This window comes from Sceloporus undulatus, chromosome 10, assembly GCF_019175285.1.
Source record: "Sceloporus undulatus isolate JIND9_A2432 ecotype Alabama chromosome 10, SceUnd_v1.1, whole genome shotgun sequence".
Taxonomy (NCBI): Eukaryota; Metazoa; Chordata; class Lepidosauria; order Squamata; family Phrynosomatidae; genus Sceloporus; species Sceloporus undulatus.
In genome coordinates this window covers 10,600,101-10,618,286 of record NC_056531.1, presented here as the reverse complement: position 1 = coordinate 10,618,286, position 18,186 = coordinate 10,600,101, and the positions used below count along the sequence as shown (strand labels likewise).

Sequence of the window (18,186 nt, the reverse complement as noted above, 5' to 3'; positions counted from 1 at the left end):
ACTGAAAAAGTTTCCTAAGTAAAGGTTTCTAAGACAGCCAAATAGCATGGCAACATGGAAACATCCCCCAAAAGGAGAGGCGGGTGGAAGAGAAATAAAAATGTAGTCGAGCGCCAAATTTGGTCTATATTTTGATATACGTAACATGAAAATCGGACATGAAAATAGCTGAAGCTGGGCAGATTTTATTTTTCCTAAGGAAGTTCTACGCTGTAAATTTGGGGGGGGGGGTGCAAAGTCCTTCCACTGAGGCATAAATGCTCCAAAAATATGCAAGGATGAAACAGAAGAAAAAGGAAATTATCCCCTAGTTAATTTAATTCCAAAGGCACTGAGGTTCACTTGCATGGTTTTCCTCCCCCAGGATCTCGATTTCCATGTAAAATGTATTTGTGCAAGACCAAGGGGGTCAAACATGTGCAAACATGCCCCATTAACCACTGGATCCTGCTATTGCAATGGAATGTTTGTCAACTGCATTTTTCTCTCTTCGTTTCTCCTGTAGCTAGAACTCACAAAGAACAGAACTGACAGGCAGGAGTTGTAGGACACACAAGAAGGACTACTTCACCCAGCATGTGATTCATTTAGAATAATTCTTTTTGAGTGGCAGTGTGATAAACTGGAAATGAGGTTCAAGCCTCCACTTAGCCATGCAATTCACTGGGCGACCAGTCCTTGTCTCATAGCTTGACCTCAACATCATGGGTTTGCTGTGATGATGAAGGGAGGAAGAGAAGATCCACAAGCAAGGTGAGATGTAAATGTTCACTGATAAATAATTGGTGGAATTCGCAACCACAGTTTATGTAGTGTCCACTTTAAAAGCAGATTTACAAATTCATGGCGGATATGGTTGTCATGGCTTGTAGTCATGAAGGACAGTTGGAACATCTAGGTCCAGTGGATGCCAAATATTAGGTTATAGCTGGCTTCCTGTTAGTGACTTACCTGAGTGTAAGTGCACCTTAAATGTGTACAAGTCCTTTTTTGAATGGGGTGCAGGAGGTCTTCTAATTCCTCTTCTGCTCCTGCAAAAAGCTCCCACAGCCAGCAGCTGTCAGGCCTCAGGAGACTCTGGCTGCTCCACCTTACTGTAGGGAAGGATTGGGAGGAGATTCACACCAAGAAGATCCAGATGCTCTGACCGCCTTGGGGAAGGAGAAGGTGGGTGAACCCCATTTGAGAGCTCAGCCTCATTTCTTGCCCGCCTCCAGACCAAGAGACGACCATAGAATCATAGAGTTGGAAGAGACCTCAAGAGTCATCCAGTCCAACACTTTCTGCCATACAGGAGAGGACAGATGGAGATTCCACATAGCCTGTACTATACAACCTCAACTGGCCAGCTGCCCTTTAGTGCAATGGAGGATCCTATCCCCACAGGCAGTGTTGAAGAAAGGTTCAACTAACCAGCCCAGCTAGCTTTTTAGCTGGAAATGGGGGCACTATATTTAATAAAAAATAAATAATAAAATATTTATTTATATCCCGCCTCACCCTTCCGGGATCTAGGTGGGTAACAACAGTAAAAAAAAAAAATATATATGGACAATAATAAAATTTTCTTAATCCCCTAACCCTCCCTCCTTCTGCTAAAATTGCACATAAACATCAAGATACAATACAATATCCCCAATACAGTATACTTAGTTACACATTTTGCAACTAAGGATCAACACAGTTCAAATTATTCCAAGAGACCATCAGGAGAGGCAGTGAAAGAGTGAATGGATCAATTTGGTTAATTCATCTGGAGGTTAGTCTGGAAAGGCTCGCTGGAAGAGATCCGTCTTTATCGCTTTTTTAAAGGCCTCTAAAGATGCAATTTGGTGGATCTCTTCCGGCAGGTCATTCCATATTTTAGGAGTGGCAGCTGAAAAGAGCCTCTGGGAAGTCACCACCAGCCTGGTTTTCTTTGGCTGGAGTAGGTTCCTCCTAGAGGACCTGAGTGCGCGGAAAGGATAGTATGGGAGGAGGCGTTCCCTCAAGTATGCTGGACCCAAGCCATGTCTCAGACAGCAAAATATCTTGGGCTGGCCATGACCAGGGCCCTATGAGTTTGCCCATTCCTGGTCTAGAGCAAGATCCCAGGGCTCCAAGGTTTACTCAGCCTTTCACAGATCGGCAAAATGAGTCCCCAGTTTGTTGGGGGCAACTGGCACACAAATTGTAAACTGCTTAGAGCAGTGATGTTCAAACTCTGGCCCTCCAGGTGTTTTGCACTTCATCTCCCAGAATCCCAGACTACTGGCCAAGATGGCTGGGGCTTCTGGGAGATGAAGTCCAAAAACCTGGAGGGCCAGAGTTTGGACATCACTGGCTTTAGAGAGTGCTGAGTTCACTGATAAGTGGTATAGAAATGTCAATGTGGTAAATGCCAATGCTTTTAAGAGGGGAAGGGAGTCATGCATGGATCTGTCCCTGGAAGTTCTGGCTTAGAAGTGAATTTAGGTCTGCACACTGGATAAATCTAGCAGAAAATGGAAAATGCGGGGACCACAGAAATGGTTACTTTGGAGAGGCTTACCCTTTCAGCCATGTGGAGTCATCTGTCAGCTAGAGATCAGTTGGCCCAGCCCTCTTAATTAGGGTTGCCGCTAGAGCAGGTACAAACTGTGTGTAAGCAAGGCCTTGCTCAGAATGTCCTTAGACAGCACAGGTTTAATTAAACACCTTCCAGACATTTTCGCAGACGTTTCCTGAAATGAGTGCATATGAAAGAGAAGGTTCTCTCTCTCTCTGTCTTTTTTTTAATAAAAGAAGGGGGGAATGGCAGAACTAGAAGCAGATCAAGTTGTTACAATATCTGAAATGAATCGGGCCCAAGTTGTAATTAAGGACTCCGTAATTTTCAGCAATTTGAAGCTACACTTCATTTGAAATCTAATTAATCCTAGACAAATATTTTTCCCATGACAAGCTTTTGCTCCATTTATTCCCTTCTAATTACTCTTTAATTAATCTAGCCTTAGTATAACATTATAGGATTTTTGGCAGCGAACCAGCAAAAGGCGGTAAGCTGATTGCAATTCAATTGCGCAATGGCTCAACTCAACCGAATGTCACTTTCAACACCCCATTTATTTATTTGTCTGTTCTGTTACTTTCCTTTCCCACCCACAGGGCATAGGAACATTATACATGATAGACACCTCGCATCGTTCTCGTCTTTGAAAAGGTGAGGCATGTCATTAAAAAAAAGAAAGAAGAAGCAGCAATTTTGAACTTCACAATAAGAACGTTCCCTTTTATACCCAAATGGCAACTCTTTGACAAAGTACATCCAAAGCTTGGGAAAGTTCCCTTTTCTGGACTAAATGTCCAGAATGCCCCAACCAGTCTGGCCAATGGCCCAGTTGGTTGAGGCATTCTGGGAGTGGTAGTCCAAAAAAGGAACTTTTCCCAAATTCTAAGTATGCCATTATAAATGTTGCAGCAAAGCAACACAAGGCACAAGACTTAGGCCAAGGTTATTTTAAAAAAATATGAATGGGAAGCTTCTGTACACTTTTCATTTATTCCAGACTGTGATATCTCTTTTGCCATCACAGATCTAACATGATGCAACTTTCTCATTGTCTGGCTTACACATCTTCTCATTTCTAAAGTTCAGTTTACCAAGATAAAGAGATTAAAACCACAAAGGCCTCATCATACTAGTTTGTAAAAATTCACTGTAATTGTTTCTCAGCCAAAATCCCAACCTTTTTCCGGAGGCACAGAAGAGAATGAACTCAAGATAGGCATTGCTGGCTCATAAGTTTGGTGTGTGTGCAAAGGGATCTTGTAGTGCCTTTGAGACTAACTGTGAGAAAGAAGAAGCATAGGTTTTCATAGACTAGGTCTACTACATGTTCACTCCATGTATCTGAGGAAGTTGACCAAGCCTACAAAAGCTTACGCTACAACGTCTTTCACACAGTTAGTCTCGAAAATGATACAAGATCCTTTTGCATACTGATGTTCCACACTAACAAGGCTATTCCTCTGAATCCTTGTCCCATTTTGCTTCTGAAGCAGTCAAGGAGAGACACCTGCAATCTAAGTGAAAATAGTGTAGCATAGATGATGAACACGTGGCAATGTACAACGGTGTGGAGAAGGGTTTGTAGTTATGAGTCTTCAAGTTGACTCCCAACAACTTGTTGGAAGACTTGGTTGGGAGTCTTCAAGTTGACTCCAACAAACCCTATCTTAGGGTTTTCATGTAAAGATTCCTTCCAAGATTTGTAATTGCTTTCCTCTTGGGAGGCTGAGTCTTAGGGTCTGAACAGACAGGCCAAAATAAAGCTGCTTCATGTCACAATGGATATATGCTGTTTAAATGATGCATGAGTCCTAAGAGGCCAGAAGCCGTGCCAAAGCCATGTTCCAGTCCTAAGAACTGGAGCACAGCTTTGGCGCAGCTTCTGGCCTCTTAAAATGAGTGTGTCATTTAAACAGCATATCTCCAAAGTGACCAGAAGCAGCTTTATTTTGGTCTGTCTTTTTGGGCCTTTACTTACCTAAGGTCATCCATAGGGTTTCCATAACTGGGCTGAGATTTAAAATCTGATCTCCCAGTGTCCTAGTCCAACACTTAAACCAGCACACCAGGCTGGCCCCCAATGGAGAAGACTACTGTACTGAAATGGAAGAAGAGAGACATAACCAAAGTTATAAAAGTCACATGGTTTTAATCCAGGCAAACACTGGAGGGTCTAATCTCAGTTTCAAAGGATATCTTTCAAGTTAACCATGGTTAGCATTAGCCTCAGAGCAGATGCAATGGTGCACCATGGTAACTTCTGAAGAGGAATTTTTGCAATGGCAAGAGAAGGTGGGGAGAAGGGAGAAGGGCCCATATGCTCATTTAGGTGCTACACATCCTCTTAACCATGGTTAAAGAGACTGGGAAGACTTATACGTACAGCAGGCACAAAAAGACCCAGTAAGACAAAAAGTGGTTTTCATCACTTGAATTTAAAACCATCCTGCAATACCTGAACTTGAACCACTGGGCTTGGAGCTCTGAATAGCCCTCTTTATTGTGCTGCGCCGTCGAGCTGGCAGGGCACGAAGCGTCAATCTTTCGTCACATAATCAGATCATGTTGTGTCCCAACCAAGTTTATGAAGGCCTTTTTACCAACGCTATTAGCTCAAACCAGTACATCTAGATCAAAGTATGACCATGTTTACAGCACAATGGGAATGGTTATAAATGTTTAAACGCTCGCTAAAACCCGGCCATTGTTACCAACGTATTAATAATTCAAATCTGCTTCTTTATTCTCCACCATCTTTCTTTCCATCGAACCAGGGTCAAGACTGGTTAGAGGGTGGGGAAAGCATCTGTTAAGAGGGTCAACGCTGGAAACCCCAAGAAGCTGCTTGCGTTGTGAAGGCACTAACCTGAGCTAAGTAATGTTAAAACTTTTATTCCTGCTGTGATTCAGTAGGTGCCTTGGGATGTATTTTCCACAAGATGAATTCTAGTACTGTACAAGCAAATAGTGAGATGGTAGGGTTACCTGAGTAGTTTTTCAACTATTTCAGAAATGCTGTGGATGATAAACATACCAGGTAGTAAGCCGTACTAAGCAAAGATGACTGTACAACTACACCAGTGGTAGGAATCATGCAGTCCTCCCGAGACTGATGGATTGCAACTCCCAGTGTGCTCCATCATGGCCTATGCTGACTACAGCTGCGGGCATTTGATGTCCAGCATCTGAAGGGCTGCATGATTTCTCCTCCATTCTCTGAAAACATGCACAGAACTGTACCACAAATGAGAAGATTCTTAGATAGATATAACCTTTCAAATATCCACAAGAGAGCAAGACCTCCCTATTCAGGTGGGCTTTCAGCAATTCACCTGGTGTGAAGGAAAAGGTGTAGTTAAGTGGTATAATTCCCTAATTTGCAATTAATATTTGGCTTTCACTTTTGGCTGCTACAACCAACTCAGGCGGCATCCACACTGCAGCAACAATCCAGTTTGACACCACTTGGCAACAACAATCCAGTTTGACACCACCGCTATGGCTCAGTGCTATGGAATGCCAGGAAGTGTAGTTTGTTATGGCACCAGAGTTCTGACAGAGAAGGTTAACTGTCTCACAAAACTACAGTTTCCCTGAATTTCATTGGATTGAGCTACGGCAGTTAAAATGGGGTCAGACTGGATTATTTCTGCAGTGCGGATGAAGCCTCAGTGAAGGTTAAAAAATTGTATTTGGCCCCATACAGACAGGCCAAAATAAAGCTGCTTGGAGTCACTTTGGAGGTACATGCTGTTTAAATGATGCATGCATACTAAGAATCCAGAAGCCACGCCAAAGCCACAGTCCAGTCCTAAGGAACAGAGCGCAGCTTTGGCGCATCTTCCGGACTCTTAGGACACATGCATCATTGAAACAGCATACCTCCAAAGTGACCCGAAGCAGCTTTATTTTGGCCTGTCTGTATGGGGCCCTTGATAGCTTTCTCATTGATGTGCTTTTCAACTGTATTTTAATAAAATGAATGTATTGTGTTATTATTTATAGTTGTCCTTTAATCATATCACAAGCCACCATGGATTCCAGTATTGGGAGAAAGGTTGGATAATGATAATGAAAATAAGTAACAGAAAAAACAAAACAAAACAAAACAAGAACAACAATGCCTGTGTTGGCCAATTTTGCTTATAATTTGACTTCTCTGTTCTCTCTTTATCTGGATCATTTCCCCTGCTCCTAAGTAGTTCATTGTGGTGTGGGCTTACATGGAGGGTCTTCTAGATGAAAGTCTTCTATTTCTATGAAAACTGTCATCTTTGGCTTGTCATCAGCAGCTGTCTCATACTTACCAAACTACGAAAGACGAGCCACAAAGTTCTTAGGCAACTTCACTTTCCAAAGAGGACAACAAACAGTGCTGGAAAGGGGGAAAGAAAGGAGTTACTATTCTAACCACGAGAGGAAAGGCCAGCCACTGCTTAATCCACAAACCACTACAGCTGCCACTCAGAGGAGTCACCGATACTCGGGTGCCTTTGTTCCAAGTAATCCAAATCAGATTCTCCATCTATAATTCAAACTTTAAAAACCTATGACAATTTACGGAAAGGGGATTAATTTAGTCATTTTCGAAAGAGGAGAAAAAAAACCCCAAACCATATCAAAGACTTATTTCATAGCTTCTTCCCAAATCCTGTATATTGTTAGGATCCCTTTTCACCTTTGAAGACTTAGTGAATGATTGAAGCATCTACTTTCTGAGAAACAGATAACACAAGCCTAGTAATCCGACTCTAAGCTACTGGATAAAGGCAGTTTGTTTCCTCTTAGCCCATCTGTCAACACCTCTTCCATAATTAGTCCTAATTATTACAAAGGGCTAGCCTCTCATTCGCATTATTAAATCAGAAATAGTATCATAGCCAGGTATCTTTCAACGCCTCCTCGACCAGCGACCTTAGATTTCATTGAATCTTCTATCAGTATCCGCCTTCGGAAGAACCGAGGCAGTAATTTTAGCATCGGCTTCAAAAGATGCAGATCCCACAGTGGAATTCCAGGGATGCATTCACGTACCCACTCACATCATGCGACGGAGAGCGCAAAGCAACACAGTTGACCTTTGCATTGTTCTCTGGAGAGAGGACCCCCCCTCCCTGCCTCAACAACACACCCCTTCATTTTGTATAAGAGAAGTGTATAAATCCTGCATTGCCAACAGCAACCAAAGCCAGGACTTTTTTTTAGTCTTTTTATGATGCCGTACATAGGACACTACCAAAGGCTCTCAGTCTCTCACATGCGCACCCTTATTTCTTTCTCTGGAGCCCTCGAGTCGCTCGGAGTGAGCATGAACAGGGGTGCGCGAGCGCGCGCATTTGCTTAGCATATACAAAGAAGGCTTTGTAATTGTTACTACTTAGAGGTTTTTTCCCCTTTAATATTTCACCATCTCATGCAAATGAGACATTGATGTGCTGGAAGAGATGGTTAAAACACTGATTAGAAGTTGGCTAAGAGGCTAAAGAATTTTTAAAAAAAAATGCTTTGGAGGAAACTTTCTGGAGAATATCTGTTTCATCAAAAGTCCTTCAAGTGAGGCTCAGACTACTGTTGTTTTCTTTTGCAATCCTTTTAGCGTACTCAAATTCCATTATGCAGCCTTCCTCAATTTGGCACTCCTTAGGTGTGCTGGATGATGATGATGATGATTTTTTATTTCTATCCCGCCTCTCCCATAGCCATGGTCTGCTGGCTGGAGAAAGTGGGAGTTGTTAGGGAAGGATGCAGCAGAGAGTTTGGAAAGCCAAAATGGTACACTGGAATTTGGGAGATCCAGGTTCCAGTCTCAAATGAGCCAAGAAACTATAAGGTGGTGGGCCAGTTTCTCAGAGCCACATATGGGGAGCTCATTGGAGAAAATGCGGGACAAAATAAATGTGTATCATCTTATTTATACCCAGAGATTAAAACCTATCTGTGCTCGAAACCAACATTGGACTGCAAAAACCATGCAGGGGTAAACTGTGTTGGCCATTTAGTAAATTCAGACAAAAACCCACCAAACAGTGATACCTTTATTGGCCAACCGAAATGCACAATATACTGTACTTGTTGCAAGTGGCGCTTCTAAAGCTTGCAACAGGTATACTGTGCAGTTCGGTTGGCCAATAAAGGTATCACTGTTTGGTGGATTGGACTGCAAAGTAAAAGTAAATGGCAGTGTCATGTTGATGGTTGGAAATTAGACCCATAAAAATAAAAACAGGTCCATCTTAAAAGTGCATGCGGCAGGGTTAAAAACAGAGGTAATATCACCTAAAATGGAAGACTCAGTCTCCCATCACAACACCTGGAGGGTCCAGTGCATGCAAAGGAGCTGACATTACATTTTCACATGCAGTTTAAAAATATGTGATTTATTTCAAATTATTTCCCCCCAGGTATGGAACACTGTTTCTTGATTCCAGCTTAGTTATCCTTCCGGTACCAGTCCAAGAATTAACCAAGGTATGAAGTTACTTTATTTACATAAACCACAGTTAAAACTGCAATTTCTCTATGGAAGCCAAGAATTCTGCTTTCTTCTTTACTGCCTTAGCAGAGAAGCAGAGGTGACAAGGAAGTGCATGGGTCCAAGACTTGTTCACATAGTATCGCCTCACATACGCGATGATACCCGTGCTTTCTTCTGTTCAAAGGTTATTTCCATATAGACAGTGTAACACGTGAGCACAGTTATATTCATGCAAACATGAAATCCTATGAGACTACATTATTTAAATGCTCTGTAGGAAGGACTTTTTAAAAATAAAAATACTATATTTTTCAGCACAAATAGTAAAAGTCTGGAATGATATTTATATATTAAATAATAACACTCTTGCAAAATCTTATGAACACATAAATTTTTTATATACAGGGCTTATAGCAGTACTCTATGCCAAGTATATGAGATCTCCTAATACATTCTTCACAGATGAGGTTAGGAAAGGTTGTGGTTTTTTTTTTAACATCAATGTTCAAAACTCATATCTGAAAATGCTTTTCCCCCTCTAGACAATGGGTTAGATACAGTCGAAGTAACTTAAAGCTTTGAACTATGAGAAATCAACATAGCAAGGTAAGCAAGAACTTAAATCTTATTTGCTTATCAGTGGAAAGAAAGGCTGAAATCCTATATTCATTTACCTGGAATCTCAGTGGAGCTAACTTCTAGGTAGATACGCTTAGGAGTAAAACCCTAAATAGTACAGGGGCTCACTGTGCATTTGCACACTATCCAAACACGCTAACATTTGTGCTAGTTCTTTGCAGCAGATTTGGGGAACTTCTGGCTATCCATGTGTTTCGAAGTACAGCTCCCACAATTCCTTTCCATTGGTCACACTGGCTGGGGCTTCTGGGAGTTGAAGTCAAAATATCTGGAGGGCCAAAGGTTTCCACACCTGTTCCATAGGACTCTTCTTTGAATGTTTTCAAGCAATCTTCCCCAACATGGCTGGGGATAATGGTAGCTGCAATCCAATACAACCGAAGGTCAACAGGTTATGGGAGGATGCTTTGAGAAAAACATCTAGTTCAGAGAAATTAAACTCTGGCTCTCTGCTTATCGGCATGTGTGTAAGATTTGGCAAAATAACTCTTTTTCAAAAAGGTAAATTGGATATTTTATTCATTAAATGTATAGTTTATAGTTAACTGCCTTTGTAGAAACCATCACTGTAAAAAAAAAAGAGCCTTTATAAAACTTGGCTGGGTTTTGTGGACTAAACCTTTTCAGCATTTTGCTGGTTCTGCTACAATTTGTAATCCCCTAGAGGGTCCTAGTATGGAATGTGTCTGTATGATTTCATTACAAATATCTACTAAGCAGTGTTGAAGACCTGCTTGAACCCCAGGCCTTAGCTATTGCTCCTAGGCATGTTTGGGGCTTTTGGATTTTGTTATGGTTTTTGGCAGAAGACGAAGAAACAAAATACAATAAAAATGAAACATTCCTGTAATTCAGTAAGACAGGGTACCCGGGAACAATTCAACATCAGGCATATAACATCAGCCTTATTAATTGCAAACCCCTTTGCATATTCACTAGCCTTGATCTGGGGGAAAAATATTGCTACACTAATGGGTAAAGGCACCACAGCCAGGCAGTGGCACCGTCATTTTATTTATTTATAGCCTGCGGTTGGTTAAATTTGTAGATCCTGAGCCCACAGATAATGACACAGATAAGTCATTTCTAGCATAAATTTTCCTGGTCTCAATCCACTTCACCAGATGCATGGAGTCAAGCCCTTGAAGACAGACTCCAAAGAAGAATTCTGGTATCCGATGATGTGGACTCGGTCCACAAAAGCTTATGCTAGAAACATCTTCCCAGAATTAATCTCAAAGGTGCTACTGGATTCCATTATGTCAATTTATGATAAAACAGATCAACATGGCACTTTCTTTGAATTGGCCCATATTGTTCTCTTTCAGAAGCCTGCCTCAGTGGTGCTCCAACTCCATCTCTTTATGCTGCTGCCCGCAATTCCTCTCCGGGTAACATTAAGGACCCACACTCACTACCACATAATACTGGCACAAAAGAAAAGTCACATTGTCACTGGCACTAGCCTGAGCAGAAGAGAAACATTACTTAAGAAAAATCCACATTTAAATAATAAGGTGAAATAACCTACCACCCAACGTATAGGTGACAATAGAAACATCTGATTTCCCCATCTTGCCATGTGGAACAAGATGAAACATTGTTTTTTGTGGTTTTTTTGGGCTACGTGGCCATGTTCTAGAAGAGTTTATTATTCCTGACGTTTCACCAGCATCTGTGGCTGGCATCTTCAGAGAATGCTGGCATAGAAGAGAGTGGGTATATATATATATATATATACTGTGTGATCCAGATTAACATGGGAGTCACTCCTCTTTACCCAGGATCACACAGTGTATACACACACACACACACACACACACACACACACACACACCCTCCCTACTCTCTTCTGTGCCAGCATTCTCTGAAGATGCCAGCCACAGATGCTGGTGAAACGTCAGGAACAGACACTTCTAGAACATGGCCACATAGCCCAAAAAATCCACGAAAAACTATGGATGCCAACCATGAAAGCCTTCAACTTCACATGATGAATTCAATTATAATGACAGCCTGAAAACGTCAATTGCACTTTATTCCCATTTGCAATTCTGGACATTACAGAAGTATCTGCCCAACAACAGTACAGAGCTCATCACCCCATGATGCAAGCAGAAAAGGGCAAGGGTACCCTTCTGGTTTTTTAGGGCAGGTTCTATATTTTTGTAGCACAGCTGCCCATGCCAAATTCACATTCCTATTTGGCCCGCGGGTGATGTCTTTTTCAAAAAATATTCTTAGTGCACACATTGGTATAGAAGACAGGGCTGCTCCTACCATGAATGCAAACTCAGGTGGTTGTCTCAGGGTGCAGATGTTGTTAGGTGGCAGCAAGCTGCCCTGTGCCCTTTACATCAGTCTGTTGTAGTGAATGATGCTGTCCCATCATCAAGACTGGAGAAAGATTCAATTGCCAGTCCAGTCAGCTAATGTACATAAAATGGAAGGGGAGGCCTTCTTCTTCTTCACTCTCAGGTAGCAAAATATCCTGGAGAGTTACAAATCGGTGCAGCCATAATCGTAGCCAGCATTGGCCTGTGAGAGCAGATTGTGCCAGTTCTGTTTCATCTGCACAATGAACACATCCAGGTACCAGAATGTCATCTTTCTGGACTGTCTCATTTGTCCTCCACTTGGTCAGGGCACAGCCCACATTACTGTCTCTTTTTCCTTCATCTGTAGTGCCACCTCAAAAGGCCACAGAGTCCTCCCTGTCATGACAGAAGAGAGCAGAATCAGAGACTGGTAATGCTGCCTTTTGGGACCACAGCTCCCAGAATGCCCAGCCAGCCTGACCAGTCCAAAAAGTCTATTTTCCAAGCTCTGGGCAAAAAAGTGATTAGGATCTACATGCTAGATTTATTTTGGAATTACGCAGTCAATCACCAAGGCTTTCTAACTCTAGTAAGAGCAAGACAAAAACCACCCCTTCTGCCATGCTTATTCCTTCCCTCTTGAATTCAGTATTCATCATCTATAAAACAGGAGTATTAATTGGCTGCTTTGGGTTTTGTTCAGCTCTCCTGGTCATATTTAAAACAATGTGTCCCAAATCTTGATCTATGGCAATGCATGGAAGTAATAAAATAATGGACTCTGCCCCCAAGCCATCATTTTGTGTCTGGCTCTGGCTGGTAGCTCTCAGGATTCTAGTAAAACAAAAAGTAATCCCACACCTGCCCAAAGCCTAGAAAAGTTGTTTTTGGGTCACAGTTACCTGAATCCTCCCCTGGAGGATTTTGGGAGTATTATTTGAAAATACAATACTCCCAAGCTCCTGCCTCTGTCATGCGTCATCTAGTGCTTTTTTGGCTCACAGCTAAGGGAAGAGCCCACAAACATTTGGTTCAGATGCTGCCTTCCAACTGAACCTGCACATGAGTGCCAAGACTCTGTGCCGAGCCGTTCATTGCTACAGGGAGAATCCTAATTAACTTATCAACTAATTTTAATAATTGCTAATTACAGTAAATTTAAAGAGCTGATGCAACACAGAGGGAAAAAAGAAAAGAAAAAAACAGACACACACAATCCTTTTTCACCCACATCCGCCCCACTAATAAATCTCAAGAGTTTCAAACATGGGTTTGTACAAGTCTACCCATTCCAATGTGTTAATCTCATTAAATCTCTACTATTTTCCAGAAATCTGCTAGAAGAATAAGTCAATGCAAGTAATAAACCAAAAGAAGCATTCCCCAAGCCAGAAAAGCAGAGCCATTTATGGGAGAGCTGAACCCAACCGACACAAATGCAAGAGAAGGTTTCCAACCGTTTGATAGAAAACTTTTTCTATGCCTAAATGGAAAAGGAAACCATCAATTCCTTCCATTGTTAAAAGAAGGGACTTCTCCAGTTTCAACTAAAAGCAACATCACTACCGCAAATATATAATTGGCCTGAGGCAGTCCACTTATTCCACGGTGGCTGTCATGACACTTGCAATTTCAGAGTTCTCAACCAGTCGCATGATGTCACAAATGAAAAGGAAACTGGGGTGAAGGGTGGAAGAGAGAATCAGACGGCTGAACCCAAGTCCTCCAAGGTAACACCCCATAACTACTAGTTAAAACAACAGCTTGAAAGAATAGCTAATCTGTACGTTTCTTACACATGCTAATTCCAAGGGCCCTTTCACACTATGCAATTACAGTGAACCCTTGTTATACGCTGGGGTTTGGTTCCAAGATCCCCCGTGTATAACAAAATCCGTGTATGCTCAAGTCTCATTAAATATAATGAGATAGCAAAATGGTGTCCGTTATAAAAAATGGAAAATCAAGGTTTGATATTTGAAATTTATACTTTTTTTGAACCGTGTATGCTTGAATCCGTGTATAACAAATCCGTGTATAAGAAGGGGCGACTGTACAGTGCTATTATTCCATTTCAAATGCCATGACAACATTTCATAGAATCATAGGGTTAGAAGGGACCACAAGGGCCATCCAGTCCAACCCCCTATTTGCTTGAACTCTATTTTGTATTTTGCACTTCCCATATATACCTGACTAGCAACTGAGATCAGCTTCAAAGGGTGTGCCTACCTACAATGGAATCCTAAAATCTGTAGTTTGGTATAGCTCTAGAGCTCTCTTACCTGAGTACATTGGTCCCTCCACTTTCACTGGAGTCAGGTATGAAGGACCCCCGAGAATGTGGAAAAACCACAAATAAAAAAACTATATTCTTTTTACCGAAAGAGGACACCTCTCCTCTCCAGGAATCCCCAGGCCCTCCAGTGTAACTCTATGGTCAGCACCTGCCAGAGGTTGATCATAGAATCATGTTGGGAGGACCTACAAATCCATAGAGAAGGGTTTTTTCTAGGAACTTTTAGGCTCTCCAGCACAACTCTATGGTCAACTTCTGGCAGAGTTGTGCTGGAGGACCCAGAGACTGTTAGGGAGGACATATTTATCAAAACCACAAATAATCAAACCTGCGAAGGCCAAAGCCACAAATGTGGAGAGCCAACTGTATTCTGAATACTCCTGCATAAACTGCAAATCCCAATAGTTCACAGGACGTTGCCAAGGCAATTAAAGTGAAATCATAGCACTGTAACGTTATAGAGCAAAAGGGGCCCCAAAGCCTCTTTTTCTTTTAAAAAAAACTTTATTAATTTAACTAAAATTGTTGTTTGCTGTAACAGGCTTGTTGTATTATCACAGTATGATCACATTTGATTTGCAGAAAATGTTTCTATTGATGCTTCACAGATGAACACAAAAATGAATAGGCTGTATCAGGAACCCACAGATCCTGAACCAGCGATGCCTGGCTTACGGTGACACTTGACCATTTGGTGAGCATGCAGAAAATCACAGGCTCTATCCCTGACATCCAGAGGCGAAGAAATCTGCGGGTTTTGGTTTCTGCCACTACCTTTGGTTCATTCTAAACCTCTGGATTCGTGTTTTAAGTTCACATAAAAATCTGTATGCATTTTTAGCACATCTCCTCTACTAGGTAATTTTTATATGCAATTTTGTCTAATACACACACTTTTTGCAAATGTGTTTCCTAGAACCTTTTGAATGTTACTTTCCCTGATCTGTGCTCTTTCCACTTACACACCCATTTTTGACTGGAGAATTCCATGGCAAAAATTGGAATAGCGCACCTTTTGAAGAATGACAGTTTTGGTTCTTCCTCCTCCTCTGGCCGGCGCCAGGCCCCTGCTCGGTACTGCAAAAAACGCCGCCAAGATACTGACCAGGGCAAGAAGAGGTCCTGAATGGTTCCTGCGTGCTTTATCCTGCCTCCCACCACCTTTTTGAATAGACTTAGGCCCTTCTATAACACCTAGGCCTCTGTCATCTCCGACTCGTGGGTCTTAGACATTGTCTGTAGGGGTTATGCTCTCGAGTTCGAGGAGCTCCCACCAACTGAAGCTGTTGTTTCCACCATCGGCTCAGACACCCTTCTCGATGAAGTATGCTCACTCTTATCCAAGGGTGCCATCTCGCCCATTGACTCTGAAAAAGCCCCCAGACGTTTCTTCTCCAGATACTTCACAGTACCCAAGACTGATGGGGGCATAAGGCCGATCCTAGATCTACGGTCCCTTAATTTTTTTTTGTTTTACCGTCGGTTCCGTATGGTAACCCTTGCTTCCATCCTTCTCTTGCTGCACCAGGGACTCTGGTTCGCGACCATCAATCTGAAGGACGCTTATTTCCATGTGGGGATTCGAGAGAATCACCAAAAATTCGTTACCTTCGCCATTGGCCCCGACATGTACCACTACAATGTTCTTCCCTTTGACCTTTCCACAGCTCCCAGGGTCTTCACCAAGTGCATGGCTCCAGTGATTGCATATCTTCACCAGCACAGCTCCAGAGTCTTCCCCTACCTGGACCATTGGCTCTTTGCTGCCCCATCCGTGGAAGAGCTCTGAAGAGATGTCGAGTTCGCTTTGGCACTCCTATCATCCCTAGGACTCGTAGTCAACCTGGAGAAGTCTCACCTCACTCCATCCAGGCAGATCAAGTTCATAGGCACCATCTTTGACTCCGAAGATGGTGCCTATTGCCTATCTCCCTCCGGACCGTTTCCTGTCTCTCTGCGCCTCTCTCAGGACCTGCTTTGCACACAGACGGGTGAAGGCCAGAGATGTCCAAGTAGCCTTAGGACATATGGCTTCGACAACGTTCATCACCCCATGGGCGAGGCTCCGGTCCCAGCCGCTCCAGTCATGGTTCCTGTCCGTTTTCGATGCGATGGAGGACCAGCCGTCCAAGTGGCTCACCATCCTGAGGCCGGCCGCCCACTCCCTTGGGGCGCCCACATGCCCGGCCTCCTAGTCAAGGACAAGTGGTCCCCGAGCGAGCAGTCTCTCCACATCAACGCCCTCGAGATGCTCGCCGTGGAAAAGGCCTTGAGGGCGTTCGAATCCAGCCTCTGCGGCAGGGTGGTTCAGCTACTGACAGACAACACCACTGTCATGTACTACCTGAACAATCAGGGAGGCACCAGGTCCCGAACCTTGCTGGACATCACGCTACGGATCTGGGACTGGTGCATCCCCAGGAAGATTATCCTCCAAGCAATACACTTGCCAGGAGAAGAAAACGAATTGGCCGACCAGATCAGCAGATCTTCCACCATCTGTCACGAGTGGAGGCTCCATCCCGAGACAGTCAGCGACCTCTTCTGTCGGTGGGGAACTCCCCGGATCGACCTCTTCGCGACTGCTCGTGACAGCCACTGTCCCCAGTTCTGCTCCCGAGCGCGCAGTGAGAATTCCCTCGGAGACACGTTCGGCTTTGCCTGGTCAGGAGAGATGTTCTACGCCTTCCCTCCGTTCCCATTGATCACCAGGGTGGTGTCCAAGATGACAGCGGACCGCTTGAATGCCATCCTGATCACTCCTTGGTGGCCGAGGCAGCCGTGGTTCCCATCCCTGCTTCACCTCTCCAGGAGAGACTTCCTACGCCTCGAGCTCTGTCCTGACCTCCTGACTCTCCAGGATGACCAGGTTCGACATCCGGACATCAATGGCTTGCCACTGTAGGCTTGGAGGCTCTGTCCCTAGCCTCACTACCTCCCTCGGTTCGGATGGTCATCTTGGCTGCCCAGAGACTGGCTACCCAAAAGTCCTACGCTTCCAAATGGAAGAAGTTCCTTTTGTTCCTCTATGACAGAGGCCTCTCTCCAGCACAAGTGACGATTCTAGTGATGCTGGAGTTCCTGATGGCACTTTTGGACACATCCATTAAGTGCTACCTTTCTGCCATCTGTTCCCATTTCCAGTTTGATGGCAAACCCTCTTGTGAAGAGTTTCCTGAAAGGTTGTTGCAACCTTCACCCTCCGGCCTTGGTACCAGCCCCGACTTGGAGCCTGGACGCTGTGTTGTCTGCCCTACAATCCAAGTCCTTTGAACCCATGGCCACAAAGGACTTGAGACTATTGACTTGGAAAACAGCTTTCCTTGTGGCCATCACTTATGCCAGCCGTGCATGCAAACTCTGTGCTTTACGGAGGGACCAACCCTTCCTTAGGTTCCATAGGGACAAGGTTGTCCTCCATACCAACATTACCTTCTTGCCTAAGGTGGTGTCTGCCTTTCCTATGTGTCAAGACATTGTCCTGCCTACCCTGGCCTCGAACTCGACCACTGAGGTTGAACGCAGTCTGCACACCTTGGACGTTCGGAGGGCTTTGGCCTTCTGCTTAGACAGAACTGCGGGTTCAAGCTGTTCCGAGAGACTTTTCCAATGCTACTCGGAACCGAAGAAGGGACTGCCTGTGACTGCGCAGAGGTTTTCCAAATGGGTGGCTGGTACCATCCACCTCTGCTATAAACTCTTGGGCAGACCTCTCCCGACCAGGGTTCGGTCCCATGCAACTAGGGCGGTAGCGACATCCTCCACATTCTTGACTGGGGTCCCTTGGAGGATGTTTGTAAAGCCACTGTTTGGTCCCAGCCATTGACTTTCATCAAGCACTATAGGCTGGACACCAGGGCCAAATGGGATGCGGCCTTTGCAAGGGCAGTGTTGGTCTCAGGGTTACATTGATTGTACTGTGATT

At 43.7% G+C, this 18,186-nt stretch overlaps 1 protein-coding gene across 15 annotated transcripts in view; it reads right to left on the bottom strand.

Moving 5' to 3' along the window:
- GNB1L (G protein subunit beta 1 like) overlaps positions 1–18,186 on the bottom strand; it is a 77,028-nt gene that overhangs the window by 45,405 nt on the left and 13,437 nt on the right. For 2 of the 15 annotated variants that reach the window (XM_042441967.1, XM_042441974.1), the window contains exons 3-4: positions 6,838–6,905; positions 4,509–4,628 (exon numbers count right to left, since the gene is read on the bottom strand). The exons of 1 other annotated variant lie outside the window; for it this stretch is intronic. In XM_042441967.1, coding sequence (XP_042297901.1) covers positions 4,509–4,522 — 14 coding nt within the window. In that variant the 5' untranslated portion in view covers positions 4,523–4,628; positions 6,838–6,905. Of the gene's footprint in view, positions 1–951; positions 1,152–2,530; positions 2,703–4,508; positions 4,629–5,396; positions 6,261–6,837; positions 6,906–11,924; positions 12,359–18,186 lie in introns of those variants that run through there. 12 more of the 15 variants (XM_042441973.1, XM_042441976.1, XM_042441979.1 and 9 more) reach the window with 12 other exon arrangements.